This window comes from Carya illinoinensis, chromosome 13 (genome assembly GCF_018687715.1).
Source record: "Carya illinoinensis cultivar Pawnee chromosome 13, C.illinoinensisPawnee_v1, whole genome shotgun sequence".
Classification (NCBI taxonomy): domain Eukaryota; kingdom Viridiplantae; phylum Streptophyta; class Magnoliopsida; order Fagales; family Juglandaceae; genus Carya; species Carya illinoinensis.
In genome coordinates, this window is record NC_056764.1 from 28688132 (window position 1) to 28706275 (window position 18144).

The following is an 18144-nucleotide window of genomic DNA, read 5'->3' on the forward strand; positions in this document are numbered from 1 at the left end:
TTGTAACAACCAATACTGTGTAAAATGGGTAGTGAGATGATTAGTGCCCTATTACTACCTATTTATTATTTTAAAATGATTAGAAGCTTTTTTTTTTAATCTATTTTTAAGTATTTTTTTTAACATATTTAATTATTAAGAAAAAATTAAAAATATATATAATTTTATTAATAATTACTTTTTTAATTATTAAGTAAAATAAAAAATTAAAAAAAATTCAAATATAAAAAAGTAGTAAATGGAGGGTAATATCCAATCATTTTCCGTGTAAAATATACTTCGTACATGTTACAGAAAGGGACTGCCGAGACTGGGTCTTCCTTTCTTTCTCTTATCACTAATCCTTGTTTTTATAAAAAACCCATCTGGGTTTGAAGTCTTCTCATTCACTTTTCTCATTCTTTCTCTGGTGAGTGCCTTTTTCATCTCTTCGCTCTGTCGAAATGCAATTTTATTTTGGGAATTTATGGCGGTAGTTTCATTTGATGGTTGAGAATCATATTTATACTCTTTTATTTTTGTATTTATTCAGTCTCGTTGGCGATAGTTTGGTCTCGGAATTGATTTCGTTTGTGTTAGGTTTTCTTTTTACTGTGTGTCTGAGTAGAGTTTTCAATCAGGGTACCTTATTTATTTGGTTTTTATTGAGAAATGAAACTGTTTATTATTATTATAATTATTTTTATTTTGTGGTAGAGATGTTGATGAAAATGGTAATATCTGCGATATGGCTGAGATTGGTGTTCAATTTCTTTTCGGGTACTTTTTTTTTTTGGGGGAGGGCGTTTTAATTCACTTTTGTAAATAATTTATGCTGAGTTATGCGCTTTAATACGATTTTGAAGTGTTGGATGGATGTAATCGAATTAAGTAGCAGTTTTGCTTGAATGGGATCATTTGCGTTTGTTTTGTGCTTTTTTTTTTCTTCGGTCCCGCTTGTCAATATTGGTTTGAAGGCTACTTGGACCGGATATTAAGATAATGTATTATGCAAGCTCGTTAGCTTTTACTGTGTTGGGAATTTGCTTCAGTGGCGATCTAAGCAATTGATATTTCACTTAGTTATTTCTTTCTGCTGTATTGCCAGTGAGCTCTGACTCAAATGGTGCTTTATCTCCAGCCTAAAAGGTTGGAGGGTCATGTCAAGACCTGACCACAAATATAAACCAAATTGGTATTTTCATCAATGATTTTATTGTTCTTGCTCTGATATTTCTGGCCTGGTATGGAAGTGGAGCAATGTTTGTGGCTCGTGACGTAAAGACTTCAGTTTGGTTTGGTTTGGTTTCTGTTAGTTTTCACTTTACATTACCATTTTTTTTCTGTTTGTTAATAGGTTGTTGATCTTCTATTGTTAGGGTGGAGAAGTAACAGCTATTGAGGCGTGAAGTTTAAGGTTTTGTGTTACGATTCAATAGAAAGGAGAGATGTCAAGTACTGTAGACACACACTGGTGCTACCAATGCAGGCAGCGAGTCAGGCCTGTAGAGCGAGAAATTGCTTGCCCCCGCTGTGATGAAGGCTTTATTGAGGAATTGGTGCCAGAAGACCATTCCCATCAAACACCTGCAGAAGATCCTTCTCAACAAATACCCAATATGATGGACTTTCTGTATTCTCTGATGATGCAGAGGGATTCTAACCCAAGAATTGATCCTGTGGAGGTTTTTGATGCTATTGCAAGCCTGAGAATGGGTGGAAGAAATCCTAACATCAATTTTAGATTGAGATCTGGTGATCCTTATTTGGTTTTAAATCATAGTCCTGGTTCAGCCTTCTCTAACGGCAGTCCAAGAAGTGGACCAATAGAAGTTGATCTTGGTGACTACAGTACTGAGCGACGTTTGCAAGAATTAATTGAACAGCTTTCTGCGAATGATCGACGGGGTCCACCCCCAGCACCTCGTTCTTCAATTGATGCAATGCCCACTATCAAGATTACACAAGCACATATGCATACTGACTCACACTGTCCTGTCTGTCAGGATAGATTTGACTTGGGCAGTGAAGCAAGAGAGATGCCATGTAAACATTTCTATCACTCTGATTGTATAGTTCCTTGGTTGGTTCAGCACAACTCATGTCCTGTTTGCCGCCTTGAGATACCTACTCAAGGGACTGATACTGATAGTGCTCGAGGTAATCGAAGTAGTGGGGGAGAGAACAGTGGGGGCAGCAGCAGAGACTATGGCAGCTCTGGCGGTGTTACTCTGAATAGTCTGCAGAATCAGGGAAGGAGGAATCCGTGGTATGTTATGTGGCCATTCCGCCCATCAAGTTCAAACACCCATCATCATGCTGAATATAGAGGAAGCCGCACCTCATCCACTCGTGAACAGAATAATGAGATGAGTTACTCTGGATGGTCTTTTGATTATTAAGGCTTCATTTTCTTTCATTGTCAAGTTCACTTGGCATACCAACAAAGCTAGTAAATGGAGTGGGTGAATTAGATCTGGTTTTAGAGTTTGGTTTATATCAAATTTTAAAATGTGCTTGCAGTTTGATTACGTTTCACTATTTTGCATACAATAAGTGTTAGGTGCGAGTAGAACTGGTTTGAATAATTCAATCTGTCATTGAAAAGTAATGTACAACTTCCATAGGTACTTCTTGGCATCTAATTTTTTGCAAATTGAATTAGGTGCTTCCTAGCATCTCTTTTATAAAAGGATGGCAGGTTTATGATTTCCTTGCGTTGGCAAGTCAGCTTCATTCATCTGTCCTTGCCTTATCTACTATAGCTTGCACATGTTCAGTTCATGGAAAGTTTTTTTGCATGCATTGGATGTTGCTGATACGACATTGATCTTGAAACTTTTCTTGCTTCTTGTCACTATTGTACCCCCTAACCGCTGCCGTGATTACCATCCAACCATTACTATTGATAAGATGATCATGCATGCATATTGCCTGACTTGTGTGATCCATACTTGGCTGACGATTTTGCTTGGAAGTCTACTCTTTGTAATCCCTTATTTGCACTGTCAATGGCTCATGGCGTGAACTCTTTGAGTCATTTTTATTCATTCATGGATACTCCTTTTGATACAAGATTCATGGTTATGCTTTCTTCCATTCTACCCTCCATGGGTTTTCTATGGGCCGGTACTCATTCTGGTAATTCTTTGTGTACTGCGTCTAACACTCATATCCAGAGTGCGTAGTGCCTATTCTGATGGTATATGTTGTCTTCTGCCTAGGCTTGGATGGTTCCACCTTTTGGTATGGACGCAGTTTGAGAAGTTTTCAAACTTTATGGACGCAGTTTGAGAAGTTTTCAAACTTTTGGTGAAAAGTACACACATAATTCTATTATACCAGATCATGGACCCAATTCTTTCGAACATTCTATCTTTGGAATGCAATATTTACGGAATCCTCATGAATTGGATCAAACCACTCTCTAATTAACAAAAGTTAATGCTTTTCACTCCAAACTCTCAAAGATCAAAATCGATACATTTCACTCTCTAAAACAAAGGAAATGACAAATAACATCCTTGTCTAATTCTGTCCATTAAGAAAGATGTAAAAATAGGTGAAAATAGGCATATTGGTTCAAAATTAGCGGTCGAATCTTAACAAAAGGCTCGCAATTCAATGTTTTTGATAATTTAATGGTGTAATGAGTCAATTTGGTAGTGTGGGATGCGAAGTATAAAATTTCTCATACTCTTCTTGAGGAAGATCAGCCCCTAGGGCGCTAAATGGAGCTTTTCGTGAATGAATACATAAAGACTTACTAGGTGATAAAATATTTGGATTTACACATGGAAGTTCAGTTTTAGACATAGCTAATGAGTTCGAGCTTATTTTGGCGTCTTCCATTCCCTTTACCATAGAGATGAGGTTCAAATTTAGGGCTAAGGACTAAGGAGACCGCTGAATACAGAATACCAACTCATCCTCCAAAGGGAATATAAGACAGACAAATATCTGGTATTCTGGTTTCTCTATAAGACACACGAATATATGGTTTCTCTATCCTAATATCAGACATCCACCCTCTCCAAATCCTAGAAAAATTTCCTGAATATATCTGGGTTCTTCAAATCAACGAAGGTCAATCCCAAAATTCACTTTCCATGTTCCTTCCTTCGACTTTACCTTGATTACCTGGACGGAAAAATTGTTTCTTTTCTGGTGGATTAAAACAGTGGCACTCTCGAGATCATCCTGCAATAGACTCATGACTGCAAGGTAGAAACTCAGGTGATAAGGAATATTAAGGATGAAGGAACTCCAACAGGAGTAAAAAGTTGACCCACCACTTATCCCTATGGAATAGTTCCTCCAAAACCTTGCACATTTTCATGCTCGGGGCTGTGAGACTAGTGGGATGAAAAAAACAAGATTTAGAAGAACTAAGGGATGAACTTGTTCCATTAGATAACTTGATCAAATAAATAATGATAATACAAACAATACTTTTGCATCATAGAGTTATGGTCCACAAAGAACTTTCGGGGAAATTAAACAGTAGTTTTCAAATTAAAAAGTTCTATAATGTTGAGTTAATACAAATAATCAAAGCAAGATGTATGATGCAGGGATCTTAGTTTGCTTAGGGAAAGGATGAAAATGAAACATAATTCAATTGTACATATCTATTAAGTATGGCAAACAAAATCATATACTTAGGGGTGCCCAAAGTTCTTGAATATTTCCGAGAAAATGACACATCCTGCCCCTCCAATGATGAGCGAAAGAGTTAGCCTTCCTCCTGGAACCAGCTGTGGCAGTCTCACAGCTGGAGATGAACTTGAGTACCTTTCTGACCAGGACATTGCAGCAGGGAGAACTCCGAACAGTACCAATACTAACAAAAACAGGGAATGGGAAACAGCCTAGCCATGTCAGGTCAAATTTAAATTGCTTAAAACAAATAAATTAATTTAAATAAATAAACTAAACTGAAATTTGCTTTATCCCTTGACTTTTTGTTCCTTCATCATTGAGATCTGTTTGTGCTATTCCTGCTTGAAAGGGATAATTGTCTAGCTGTTTTGCTAGGTGAAGCTACAGGTATGATGCTATAAGCATGTTCTAACCCAACATTGCACTTAATTGTTTCAAATTCATAATATACAAGGAAAAAAAAAACACGGTAGTACCTCCATATGTTCCTGCAAAATCCAAGGCTTTGAAAAATATTTCTGGGTCGAGCAATGACAGTGCCAAAGGAGGAATCAATGTTAAGAGGTATGGTAGAGGCTGGTTCTGTCCAGTTGGGAGTTTCAGCACTGAACGGTCACCAAATGAAAAGGTTCAGATATTAGGAAACAAAAATAGATCATATAGATACTAAGATACATAGTCTAGATTCAGATTTAATAAACAATGAAATTAAACGCCCATAAAAAAAATGCATGTGATATGTTGGAATGCTTCACATTGCAGGATTAACTAACACAGGCTTCCATACGTGTAAGAAATAAAAGAAAAGGAAAAAAAAAAAAAAAAAGAAGCTTTCACATGTTTATTCACTTCCATTCCTTTCCAAGCTGTGACGGAATGGAAAGATAGTGCATTTATATCACAATATAAGGGACGCCCTTAAAAAGAGCACTGAAAAGTCCATCAAAAAGCCAGTTTGGTAACACAGGGTTTCCGATGAGTTCCTCATACCGATCCCATACCTTATATAACATCATCACTTTTTTAGAGTCAATATACAGCTCTGTGCTGTAATAGCATGTTATATTAGGTCATGTAAAACTTTTAGCTAATCTTTTGAGACAATTTTCAAATTATAACATATATATACCCTACAAATCAACAGAGGTATATAATGTTGAAGACTTCTGGAGAGATTTTGCAACCAATAGCACAAGTGTGCTTTTGAATCTTAGTCTTAAGTGCAGTGTATGGTTGAAAGCGTACTGAAAAGAACTTGAAATGCACATTAATATAAGGAGTGCAGAAGAGGTCCACCAGTTTTAGGGTCTCCAGGATGAATGCAAGTGATTTTTTTAATGGGCAAATGCAAGTGAAACGGTTGCTTCTATCATAGATGATCATGAAAGACATCTGTAAATTTCTATGAAAATTTTTCCATTGCCTGGAGCTATGATCCATTACAGTTCAGATTATGTTGAATGTATAATATGGTAGGGTATATGAGTTCGCATGTATAGATATATACATCGATAGACAGCAGTCTCCCCACATAATTTTTGTCATCAAAAATTATCCTTGTCTATTGCTCATTTAAAAGTTTAAAGGATAAGTTTTTGTAATTCAAACAAGGAAGATCATTTTCTATATTTACAACTTTTTTTTTTAATATATAAGTACCAATCTCAGTGTCTTCACCCACACAGTGGTCACTATTTCAACTTTGTTGGCATTATTAACAAAACCAATACAAATTGAATCTTAACTTTTATTTCCATCCTAGCTTTGCCATTCAAGTTTCAGCCCAGATCTACCTAAAATGTGCGTACTGGAAGGGAAAGGGAGAGGGGAGAAAGACAAATATTTAGATTAGGCTATGATTCTCACTAAAGGTAGATAGTGAATATAAAAATATGGGGAACTTTGGTCCAATAAATGAGGAGTACTAAGTTCCCTTAGTCTGATGCATGTTTGTAGGACCTTACTTAGGCGCACAAATTATCTTTCTAATGATGATTGGCGTGATAGCAAAAACAAGAAGTGGCTTCCACTGTCAACGACTACTTGGTCACTGAATACAAGATGAGTGATTCATAGACTGAGAGTTAGGAAGCAATAAACCTATAATACATTAACATGAAGTGGATATGATCTTCATTTAATCAGAAGGGAAATGCAGCAGCTGACTTACAGTCTGCAAGAAAGTCAGCTAGACCCAAAATGAATCCAATATAAGATGTAGCAATTGCAAGAAGTGAGAACACTTGAATAATAGGCTGCAGATCAAATAAATGGAAAAAAAAGAAGAGAGACGTTATCATCACTTCACTTGCATGCCATTTTAGAGTTTCGATAAAAAAATAAAAATAAAAATAAATAAATAAATATTGCATGTTTTACTTACTCCAACAACTCCACTGGTAGATTGCAGTTGTTGTAATGGGTCTGTAATTTTGCCAGAGCCCATTTCAAGATTTGGAATGCTTCCCAGAATAACAGCATTCCAGACAAGAAATAAGACAAGTGGTATAGCTGTGCCTAGAACTATGGCAATCCTGCAAGATAACAAGTTGGTGACGTACAAAGCATATTAAGTTTTGAACAGACATGTCAAAATAGAGATGACAAACATTTTATCTAGATCCTATCAGGGAGGAAACTTTTGAGAAAATTTAACATATCTCTTGTAAACAACCTCTTCTAAATTTTGGATATTACTGGGAATAATAAATACTAAAAGCAAATGATAGAGCCAAGCTAAATAGAGGACACTCAAGTTAGTCAAGTTACACTACTGAAAAACTTGATAAAAATATCTGACATCCAGACTGTAGTTAATGATAAGATTTTCACCTTACTTTTGACAGGTTTCCTTCAAGATTCGTACACACAACAGGTACTACATTCTGAACAAAGCAGATACAAACTGTCACAACCACTTCTGTGCTGAACTACTGCAGGTCTAGTTCTGTTACCTGGTAAACAAATGAAAGTGCAATTATGGGTATGCTCGTAGGAACTGCGTCAAAGTTGGCTTGCAGAAGGGCATCCCACTGTAGGTTCCCGCTTGCAACAGCCTGAAAAAGAGAAATTAATTTCTGCTCAATCCAATATGTACAAAAGTCTATTCACCACTAGAATACATCATCTATGAGGGATATCGGTACATAGAAGTTCTATGGCAGATACGCTAAAAAACAGAAGAGTAAACAAATGTTAAGAGACACTGAGGAAAAAAGCACAAATGTGAGAGACAAGGCAACATAGATTGTTATTTTTCCCTTAATCTAAATTGAAAATCCTATCCCTTTTGAGTTCAAAAATGTAATTCCTTAATATAATAGTGTAGATTGTGCAATAACAATACAGTTCCTGAGTCTTATTCCCATCCAGAAGCCCATATATTAATTTGAAGATTTTTAACTTGACAAATGCATGCATCTAAATCATCCTTGCTACCCTCGCATACATTGAATCAAGTATGATTCCAATGAGGTCTATTTGGGTGTCCTCAGAATTTGAATGAGCCTCTCATATTGTTGCCAAGGATCTAACAGACATACATCATCTTTAATCCGTCTGTTTAAAATAAAAAATGATTAACCATCATGAAAAATCAGAAAATTATTTATTCAAATTCATAAAATTGCCCAGAGTCCATCTGTGAATGACTCTTGGTCCTGAACACCAAAACAATATTGGTCTTAATTATATAAAACATGATTTTGGACCTTGTCTGCTAAGTCAGTTTCAATTGGGACTTCAGAGCAAGATAACTTAAAAATTATGAAAAGGTTGGGATCACAAACCCAACTTTGGTAACATTTTATAGATTCTAATGTAATACCAACAGTCTTGTTAATTTGATTTTCCAAAGGGTGTGGTCATCAACTATTCTGAAAGCAAACTTGAGATGGAAATCCTCTAAGAAAAAGCTCAATGATGGTGAACTTGTTTCAAAAATTGAAAAACTTTCTTGCAATATATTGCAGATTCTTGAGAACCAGATAGGTAGAAATTGAAATTTGAAATTGGCAGTTTGGGGAAGGTTGTAGGAGAATTATAACCGGCCAGTGAACTGCCACAAAAAATCCTGCATCAAAACCACATCCATTGGCCCAATTTGCCAATATTCTCAATCGACATCCATAATTGTTAAGATCAACCTCCACAGTCATTGCCTTTGCAATCCCAGCTCCAGCATCATCACCTTTGAATTGATTCGCGTCCTCAAACCACCCATTCCACTGCCTTATTCACCGAAACATTCTAAACATCTTTGAACCGTAAAACTATGATCTCGTCTCCCTAAAAATCCTTAATCTTCTTCCAAAGATTTCATCACCCAAAGAGCTCAAAGATTTGGTGAACATTGCAAAGTGTCACAACCATAAACTCTCAGATTTCTCTTCCTTTGCTCTTTTTTATCCTTTTAATATTGTGAATATTAGCTTTTTCTGTTGACTGATATAGACTGAGTTGATATGGGTGAATTTAAAAGAAAATGGCTGTGTATTGAAGTGGGAGTATGAAAGTAATTGCGGGCTGGGATGCAATGGCAGCAAGTCTGTGCTGGTCTTTGTCAGAATTAATTCACTCGAGTGAGTCAACTCAAATCATATGGTTGAGGTAGGGTGCACTCAATATATATTGATTATTTGCATCTGGTTCTTACATCCTCTTTCATTAATCAAATTAACTCCAAATTAGTTTTTGTCATCCCCAATCAACATAATATTTAATTCATCTTCAATTTCCATCCAATCACTTTAATGTCCATTTGGGTTGCATAAAACAGATTAAATATGTACCAAACCGACCATCTTCAAGGAAGTTTCAAAGTGAATATTATAAATTATCAATGTCACTGAAGCCAGTTCATCTTATTTTCATAAAATGATTATCAGAGAGGATTAGCATTTTTAATTAGTTGGATATTAATTTCCATTCATAAAACATTTTAGGCAAAGATGAAAAGTGAGAATCCAAGAGACATCTGAGATTCTGAAATCATATACAAGCAGTTCATAAAGAGAGAATTACCACAAGAGCTGCAAAAGAAGCGATGATTCCAAACACAAGAACTCCATTAACAGCACCAATAAAGCGCTGGCTACAATTTAAAATAAGTATTTAATCAACTACCACCCTCATAGTAAAGGAAAAAAAAAAAAATTGAAGCTTAAATATCCCTAAATCAACACTAGTTACCAGGCTGAGAATTCCTTATTTATTGGTGGTTCAGCAATGAATTTTAAAGATGATATAGTAGTTTACCATCACTGCTGCTGTTCTACATCACAAACTAAACCAAGTTTTCTATCCGATTATAGGATTTATCAGTGTAATAAAAATAATGATAATTTGGAGGTGCAAAATGCAATTTCATCATTCCAAAGGGGAATTTTATTCTGTTGTATTCTAGTTTTTGTATATCCTACAAGTGTGGATATATACTTTCAACTCACGGCCTACTTTGTCCCTACCAGGGAGGAAGCACCATTTGAGCTAGAGCTCATTTCATTCTACTTTCATATTTATTTTTATCTTTAAAACATTTTCAATGAAATTATTGGTCTGATCTTTGACTCACTGGTTCTAGCCCACCAACCCAGACCTTAACCTGCATAATGTCTGATCCAGGTTTAATAACAAAATAAAAACCATGAAATTTTTGCAATTACCTTGTCAAGATGCGTTACCTAGCTATACGTAATTTGATTTATCCAATACTAAGCAGCATGCCAGGTAAAAGGAAGTCTCCCTATTCAAAAGCCAAAGAGCTCATCCTTTGACCTGTGAGTAAATTATATGGATTCATAATATAGTGTATTATACTCCATCGACAAGCCACAGGTTTTCATTGCCAAGTCACAAATGATTTAACCCTAGCTTAAATCTTTCGACTTAAAGAAGAAATTGATATATCAAAAGAATAGCAAGAAACAGGGACTAACCTTCCGAAGTAACATATGCATCCAAAAATCAATGAAAACAAAGTTGCACTTTCCCATCTGCAACCATAATGCTGCTATCAACACCTAAGAAACATACAGAGTGTACCAAAATCTTAAACATAAAACAGCCACTCACAGTACAACAGATGTGAACGGCACAAAACAGAAACAACACTTGGGAAGACAGAAAGATAGAGAGATGGTTCATACAATGGAATGCCTAGAAAATTCGTCAAAATGTCTGAGGAGCGAGCCACGTATGCCACAAGAAGAGCATAATGTATAAAGATGTAAGACCAACTGCAAAACAGCAAAAACTACCATCAAAATTTAACAAAACAGTGCACATGAATAGTGTTACAGATTCATATAGATAGATGATTAAAAGGAAGGGGAAATTGCTTATGTGAATCAAACATTTCCAAGAGGAAAAAAGAGCTGCTTGAACAGTGCAAAACTGAAAAAAAAAAAAAAAAAAAACCTTTCATCCTTATATTGATCAACCTTAGTAGTTAAAATATAACATTCTCCTTTCTTTGCTAAAATAAGCTTTCAACGTTTTAAGGATATAGTGACATGACTCAAGTACCTTAGTAGTTAATTATTAAGTACATTTTACTGCCTTGGAGTTCAAAGCAAATTTCAATTTAGTTTTTACAGATCTAATTGTTTATAGTTATTTTACATATCTAATTTAAAAGTACCCAAATATTTGAAACTATAGCTATCACATCCAATGAAAGTTCAGGTGTAAATTATATTTTCAAAGTCCAATGCAAGGCTCTCTGAAGACCTTTTTAGATATACAATAGGTGACATGATAGCAATCCAACATTCATGAGTGCCAATATGATTTTAGACTACTCCAGACTTGTGTCACAAAGAGGAATTGAATTATTCTACCACCATCTGCAGGCTTCACCCACTATACCAAAGCCGAGAAGAATCCATGACCATCAGAAGATTAACGTTGTTGGTGAAGATTTATAGCTAAGATATACTAAATTTTAGTTTTGAATGGTTTGGAAGTGCTAATTTATCCCTATATATGCACCACTTTTTGGCAATTTCATCAGTATCAGTAATAAAACTTAGTTTGCATGAATAAGCTCTGTGGAAAAGAAAAATCTATACTGATAAAATTTTATTAAGATGCCTAGACAAAGGACATGTGAAGCTACCAAAAAAGAACTAGTAAAAAAGTTGCTGCTATATATATATATAAAATTACATGGCTTCTAACATTTTATATTTGCCTCAGTAATTTGCATGGTGGTGTACAATAATTAGCCATTTATATGTATTGAAAGTTCAAAGGATACATATAAGCCTACCAAGCAATTTGAACTCCTGCTGTTCCCAGAGTTCGCCTGGCCATTGATACCTGAAATCATTCGTAAGATGAATAGATGATGTCAATCTTTTAAAATCAGCCACCATAATTTTCTCTTGGCAAAAGGAAAATACACACGCATATATATTAACTATGTAAGATTTCGTTAAAGTACTAATACGCTTAAAACTTCTGCTATCTACACAGGAACACAGGGCAAACAGCAAGGTGCCGGTGCACATGTACATCTGGTCATGTTCAATTAGTTGTCCTTAAACATTTGGATTTCAGATTGAAACCTACATGTTTGAAGTCCTGCTCTTGAAGATGAAGCCAAAAATAGGTGAATCCTTCTCCGAGTAAAACCCATCGCATAAAATACGCTTCACCATTTGAATAATTCATAATCCAAAGATGACCATCATTTTGGTAAATTTGGAAATAATAGGTCATGATCGACGATGCTAGAGCCATTCTTAATTATTTTTTTTTTCTGACTTTTAGGAAGTACCAGGTGCTTGTTTGGTTCTGTCCTCTGGAAGCACTAGTTTTTTCTCAAAGCGATGGGAACAGAAGTGAGGTGGAAAACACTTCAGGAAACGTGATTCCAGAAGCTGCTCTCCTTGTCTTGAAGTCGCTATTTTTGTTTATCAGTTTCTGGTTGAATGAGCAAAAAAATACTAAAAAAAGTGTTCCTGAATTCTTGTATTGAAAAATTGTTATCTCTAAATACAACCAAACAGGGTCGAAGATCCTACCGTATTCAAATATTGAAGCAAGAAATCTCAAACCAAAAAGGGAAAATATCTTCTTGACCTCCCACCTCCTCCTTCACTGATTAAATTTGAAAAGGGTAGGTTCATCTACTCATTGGTCCTGTAAATGCTAATCCTATGATATAAAAATAATAATGCATAATGCCAGTGCCAATTTCATGACTACTATATATTCTTGACTGGCACCAACTTAGTTAACTTGTGACAAAATGTTTGAGTTGGGGAACATTAAATAAGTGTAGGTAGAGAATTACAGTAAAATGTTAAAGATTGTGGAAAAAATTCTATTGTTTCACATAAAATAACTAAAATAATAATACATCCGGGGACCAGAAGTCCGGCCAGACACAAATATCCAGGAAGATTTTGGCAATTACTGTACTATTAAGTGTAATTTATACAAAATCATCCACCTATAAGAATTTATGCTCTAATTAGATAAGAACAGATGTGCACAGCCTAGCTATAAACTACCAAGTTTCCGTGTATATCTTTTTTTGTTTTCCCTTGATGATAAGTAAAGTCTAGTAGTTAAGTCCGGGAAATCTTGTTAAAAAGACAGAACTTACTAATGATACACCACCAGAACCCAGTTCACACATAGTGTTGACATTTACTTCAGCTAGGAGCAGCCCTGTCACAACCTGCATTGATTAAATTTCTCACATCCCTCTTTCAAAAACGAGAGACAGAGAGAGAGACAGAGACAGAGACAGAGAGAGAGTTACCATAAAAACCCAACAAAGAATGCACGTAACTGCAGAGGCTAGAAATCCAGATTCTTGTGTCACCGCAGGAATTGCAAGGATTCCCGCACCCACCTAATGATATTTGATAGCATTCAACGGAATGGGATCACGAGTACCAAACAAATTATAGACCAAGAATAATATAATTTAAACAAAAAAGTGCTCTGATTCTTCTGAAAAATTAGCAATTTGATGAAATACATTATTTAAGCTAGGTTCATTAATTCAATTCCTACTGACTACAATATTTCTATAAAGCTGTACATATTCCGCGAAGTATTTCCTAATTCATTGATAGAAAAGCGCATACCGTCGTGCCCGCAACCAGGAAAATTGCACTCGATAGACTTCCTGATAAATACAAGAAAAACTAAAGTTACATAAAAAGTCACTGTATTGGGAGTGCATTGAGTTTGTAAAGGAAAAAAAAAAGTAATGGAGGAACCAGGTTCTCTCTTCAATGTGGCTTGGTTAAGGTTGGAGAAGAGCCGCTCGAACTCAAACACTTCATTCTCCTTCTGGGGAGGCTCGGATGGAGATGGACCTCTGGCAGTAGCTTTTCTGAAAGGCTGTTCTTCGGTGGCGTTGAAGTTGAGAGTTGTGCTGAGTGTGCAACAATTGGTTTCTCGAAGGGATCAAGAGAAGGGTCGGAACTCGAAAACAAGCACCAGACAAAGCCATTTCCAAATTCCAAGTTCCCAACTTCACGGAACAGTTTGTAATTATGGTTTCCTTCCTTGCCTGTTGTCTCCACCGGATAACGTGGGCCACAATCAATCTACAGTCATACGGTTTATTTTTGGAAAATGCTAGTGTTAGCATGAATTTGTCTACTTTTTTTTCTTCCAACTATAGATTACTTTCATTACTTATAAAAATAAAAGAGACATAGCATTCATCTACTCCTATTATTACAAACCATACTATTGTCTACTTATTTTAACTGTTTAAATATTTTAATTTTTTTAATTATTTTTATATTTAATAGTTAAAAAAGTGAATATTAATATATTAGTATATTTTTTTTATTTTTTTAAAATATTTAAATATGTTTAAAATTATGAAAAAAATAAAAAAATAAATAAAAAGTGACATTTTGTCTAAGGGCAAGCCAGCGGTCATCCCGACAAACTAGCATTACCCTAGCATTTAATTTGGAGTAGATATTTTATAAGTTTTATAAATTTAATATTATCGAGGTGAAAGTTTGTAAATAATATAAAGAAAAATTATATATGCAATCCTAGATGTGCAAGTTCTGTATATCTATTTTGAAAAAAATTATTAAATTTTAAATTTATATCAAAAATTATTATTTTTAATATACACTCTATTTTTTAAAAAAAGATATGCGATATCTAACATTACTATAATATAAATTATAAAAAGATTGGCAAGTTGATAACTTTCAATAAAATATAAATGATCATTTAAAAAGGATTAAAATTTCTTATAATTTGCTGCCTGATATGCTACATGGATTATGTATTATGTTGTTATGTACCTATGTTTACTACAAATTTGATACACTTTTTACTACTACAAATCTTATTTTTTTTTTTTAAATAATTTGATACGCCTTGCCCACAATGTATGGGTAAAATTCCTTAAGCTTCTTCAAAACTTTCCAAAGTGTTGTCTTCAACAAGTTCTCCAAGCCCACAACTTTCACTTTAGGCAAGACACGTGAAATACGGGGTGTATCCTTGATTTCAGTAGCAGATCTAGACGATAACCCATTGTACCAAGGCATTGGACCGCCCTGAAGGGATCTAAAACCTGGGTGAGAGTTGCAAGTGGTGCCTCGCAACCACTGTCTTCTGGAAGTAGGGTTGTAACCTAAGATATACCTAGTCCCCTATAGCAAATTCTCCCTCTGTTCTTTGTTGATTTTTGTAGGTTTTCATTCTCTATTGAACAAAATTTAGATTTTCCTTGAGAATTTGTTTTACTTGTCCTCTGGTTCTTATTAATTGATCTATCGTATCATTAGAAGTTGTCCTAGGAACATAGGTAGTGGGTTTAGGAGGCTGATAGCCATACAGTGCCTCAAAATGTGACATCCAGATGTATGGTATGAAGTGTTATATCACCATTCGGCAAGATGAAGCCATTGAGCCCAGTGTCAAGATTTAGTTTCCACATAGCACCCAAGTACCCTTCGACAAACTTGCTTAACGCCTTAGTTTGACCATCACTCTGGGGATAGTACGTCGAGCTATGGCTCGAGGAAGCCCCTTGTAGGATCTTAGTCCGAGATGATGGCCTTAGGAAAACCATGGAGTTTAAACACTTCATTCAAGAACACTTGTGCTACCATAGTGGCTATGTAGAGATGTGATAAGGTCATATAATGACCATATTTAGTAAATTTGTCTTTCACCACTAAAATAACAACTGCTCTCTGAGATAAAGGAAGTCCTTTAACAAAATTCAAAGAGATTTCTTCTCAAGCTTGATCTGGGATGGACAGAGACTGTAAGAGGCCTATAGGGTAAAGGGTCTCGTGCTTGTTAACCTAGCAAACATCATAGTGTTTTACCAGGTTCTTAATTTCCTTCTCCATGTCATGCCAAAAAAAAAAACTCTCTCTTAACTCTTTGATATGTCTTTAGGAACCCATAGTGGCTTGCATAAGGGTTGCTGTGTATAAATTGAAGAACCTTCTCCTTGAACGAAGAGTTAGGGTTTACCCTAAATCTTCCTTTCTTTAGGATTAGCCCCTATTGTAGTGTATAGCCTTTTGGTACTTCCTGCTTAGATTGGGATTTATGAATAGTTCCAATAGCTCAGGTGAAGAAGAGTAACTTTGCTTAAGTTCTTCAATCCAATCTGGTGTTGGGAAGGAAATAATAGCCAACATCCCTTCATCTTTTTCATCATTTTCATGTTTCCTAGAGAGAGCATCCGCCACTTTATTTTCCCTTCTTGTCTTACATTCAATGTTGAAATTTTACTGAGCTTAGTTACACATTTTATGTTGTGTTGTAGTCCCCACCTTTTGTTCGAACAAGAATTTTAGTGTCTATTGGTTTGTTTTTACAATAAAGGATTGGTCCAATAAATAGGGCATCCACTTTGTACAACTGTCACTAGTGATAACAACTCCCTCTTGTAGGTAGATAGTGCCAACGCTTTCTCTTTTAAGGCCTTGCTGAAATAAGATATGGGTTGTCCACCATGCATAAAGGCTGCCCCTACACCACACCCACTAGCATCACATTCTATTGTGAATGTTTGTATAAAATCAGGAAGTTTCAAAAATGGGGGGCTGAGAAATTGCTCTTTTTAGTTGCTGAAATACCTTAGTAACTTCTTGGTTCCAAGTAAACGCATTTTTCTTTAAAGAGAGTTGTTAGGGAAGAAGCTATAAGGCTATAGTTCCTTATGAATTTTTTGTAGTAGCCTATTAACCCCAAAAATCCCATCAAGGCTTTTAAATTGGTTGGAATAGGCCAATCCATCATTGATGCCACCTTGTTGGGTCAGCCTTCACCCCTTCCTCCAACACTACATGCCCCAAGTATTTCACCTCATTTAGCCCAAATATACACTTTGACATTTTAGCATATAATTGGTTATTAGATAAGACTTCCAGGACCTGTTTAAGGTGGGTTAAATGGTCCTCTAAGTTGCGGCTATACACCAAGATATCATATAAAAAACTCAGAACAAACTTTCTAAAAATGGCTAAAAAATTTCATTCATCAATCCTTGGAATGTCAATGGTGCATTGGTAAGCTCAAAAAGCATAATCAAAAACTCATAATGGCCCTTGTGGGTGTGGAAGGTCGTCTTAGGGACATCCTCAGGAACCATCCTGATTTGGTGGCATCCGGACCTCAAATCCAATTTTGAGAACACAAATGAACCATATAGTTCACCCAACAATTCATCAATGATTAGAATGGAAAATTTATCATTGACTATCTCCTGATTTAGGGCCCTATAGTCCACACATAGGAGCCAAATTACATCCGTCTTTCGAACTAATAAACAAGTGAGAAGAATGGGCTAAAGCTAGGCCTAATCACCCCAGATTTTAACAACTCAGTCATAATCTTCTCAATTTTTGTCTTTTGATAAAACGAGTATCTATAAGGCCTTGTTGATATAGAAGAGGTTCCTTCATTGAGCACTATTTTGTGGTCTTGAGCTCTCTTAGCGAGTAATCCCACAGGTTCTTCAAATACCCCTTTAAATTGCTGTAACAATAGGCTTATTTTACAGTTAAGAGGTGGGTTTAATTCATTGTCTAGTTGTGGTCGATTTTCCATAGTACAGAGTTGAAGCAAAACACCTTTATTGTTGTTCATACTGTTTAACATTATTTTTCTGCCTTCCCCAAATGAGGATGGTCCCAGTTTCATGCCCATGAACTCAACCTTTCTCCCTTCCCATGTAAAACCCATAAACAACTTGGAGAATTCCTAAGTAATAGTTCCCAAGGTTTCAACAAACCCCTAATGCAGCATCACACCCCTCCAAATCAACAAATAAAAAGGAACAGAGAACTGAGAACCTTGCAATTTTGTAGCTACCTTCTAATAGTAACCCTCACTACTCACCGCGACTCTATTTGCCACTTTAACAGTTAGTCTCCTTGTTGATTCTACCGAGAGTTTAGCCTTTTTTGCAATGGAATGGTCCAGGAAGTTGTGGGTGCTTCCTAAATCTACTAAAATAATCACCATTTTATCTCCTATCCT

The 18144-nt window shown here is 35.6% G+C and overlaps 2 protein-coding genes across 4 annotated transcripts; one reads left to right on the top strand and one right to left on the bottom strand.

The window, feature by feature from the left end:
- Nucleotides 1-267: 267 nt before the first annotated feature.
- On the top strand, nucleotides 268-2692 carry LOC122291661 (probable E3 ubiquitin-protein ligase RHC1A). Of its 3 annotated transcripts, none has more exons than XM_043099500.1 (2): nucleotides 268-409; nucleotides 1359-2692. In XM_043099500.1, exon 2 carries the CDS (start codon nucleotides 1428-1430, stop codon nucleotides 2379-2381), a length of 954 nt encoding a protein of 317 aa, XP_042955434.1. In that variant the 5' UTR covers nucleotides 268-409; nucleotides 1359-1427; the 3' UTR covers nucleotides 2382-2692. The 3 variants fall into 3 exon arrangements, with proteins under 3 accessions (XP_042955434.1, XP_042955435.1, XP_042955436.1); XM_043099501.1 differs by having other exon boundaries at nucleotides 281-409; nucleotides 1337-2692; XM_043099502.1 differs by lacking the exon at nucleotides 268-409 and adding an exon at nucleotides 523-1269.
- Nucleotides 2693-4464: 1772 nt separating this feature from the next.
- LOC122291109 (tyrosine-specific transport protein) lies at nucleotides 4465-14070 on the bottom strand (the record flags this gene model as incomplete). Its single annotated transcript, XM_043098757.1, has 14 exons — nucleotides 4465-4822; nucleotides 5118-5246; nucleotides 6812-6896; nucleotides 7025-7175; nucleotides 7474-7526; nucleotides 7596-7697; nucleotides 9664-9733; nucleotides 10578-10634; nucleotides 10788-10877; nucleotides 11912-11961; nucleotides 13256-13330; nucleotides 13415-13507; nucleotides 13746-13786; nucleotides 13881-14070. Coding segments are annotated over 14 exons (1368 nt in total), but the record flags the coding sequence as incomplete, so codon positions are not given.
- Between the last annotated feature and the right edge of the window lie 4074 nt (nucleotides 14071-18144).

Excerpts from the sequence above, each read along its gene's own strand:
- LOC122291661 (XM_043099500.1), top strand. The coding sequence starts at position 1,428 with ATGTCAAGTACTGTAGACACACACTGGTGCTACCAATGCAGGCAGCGA.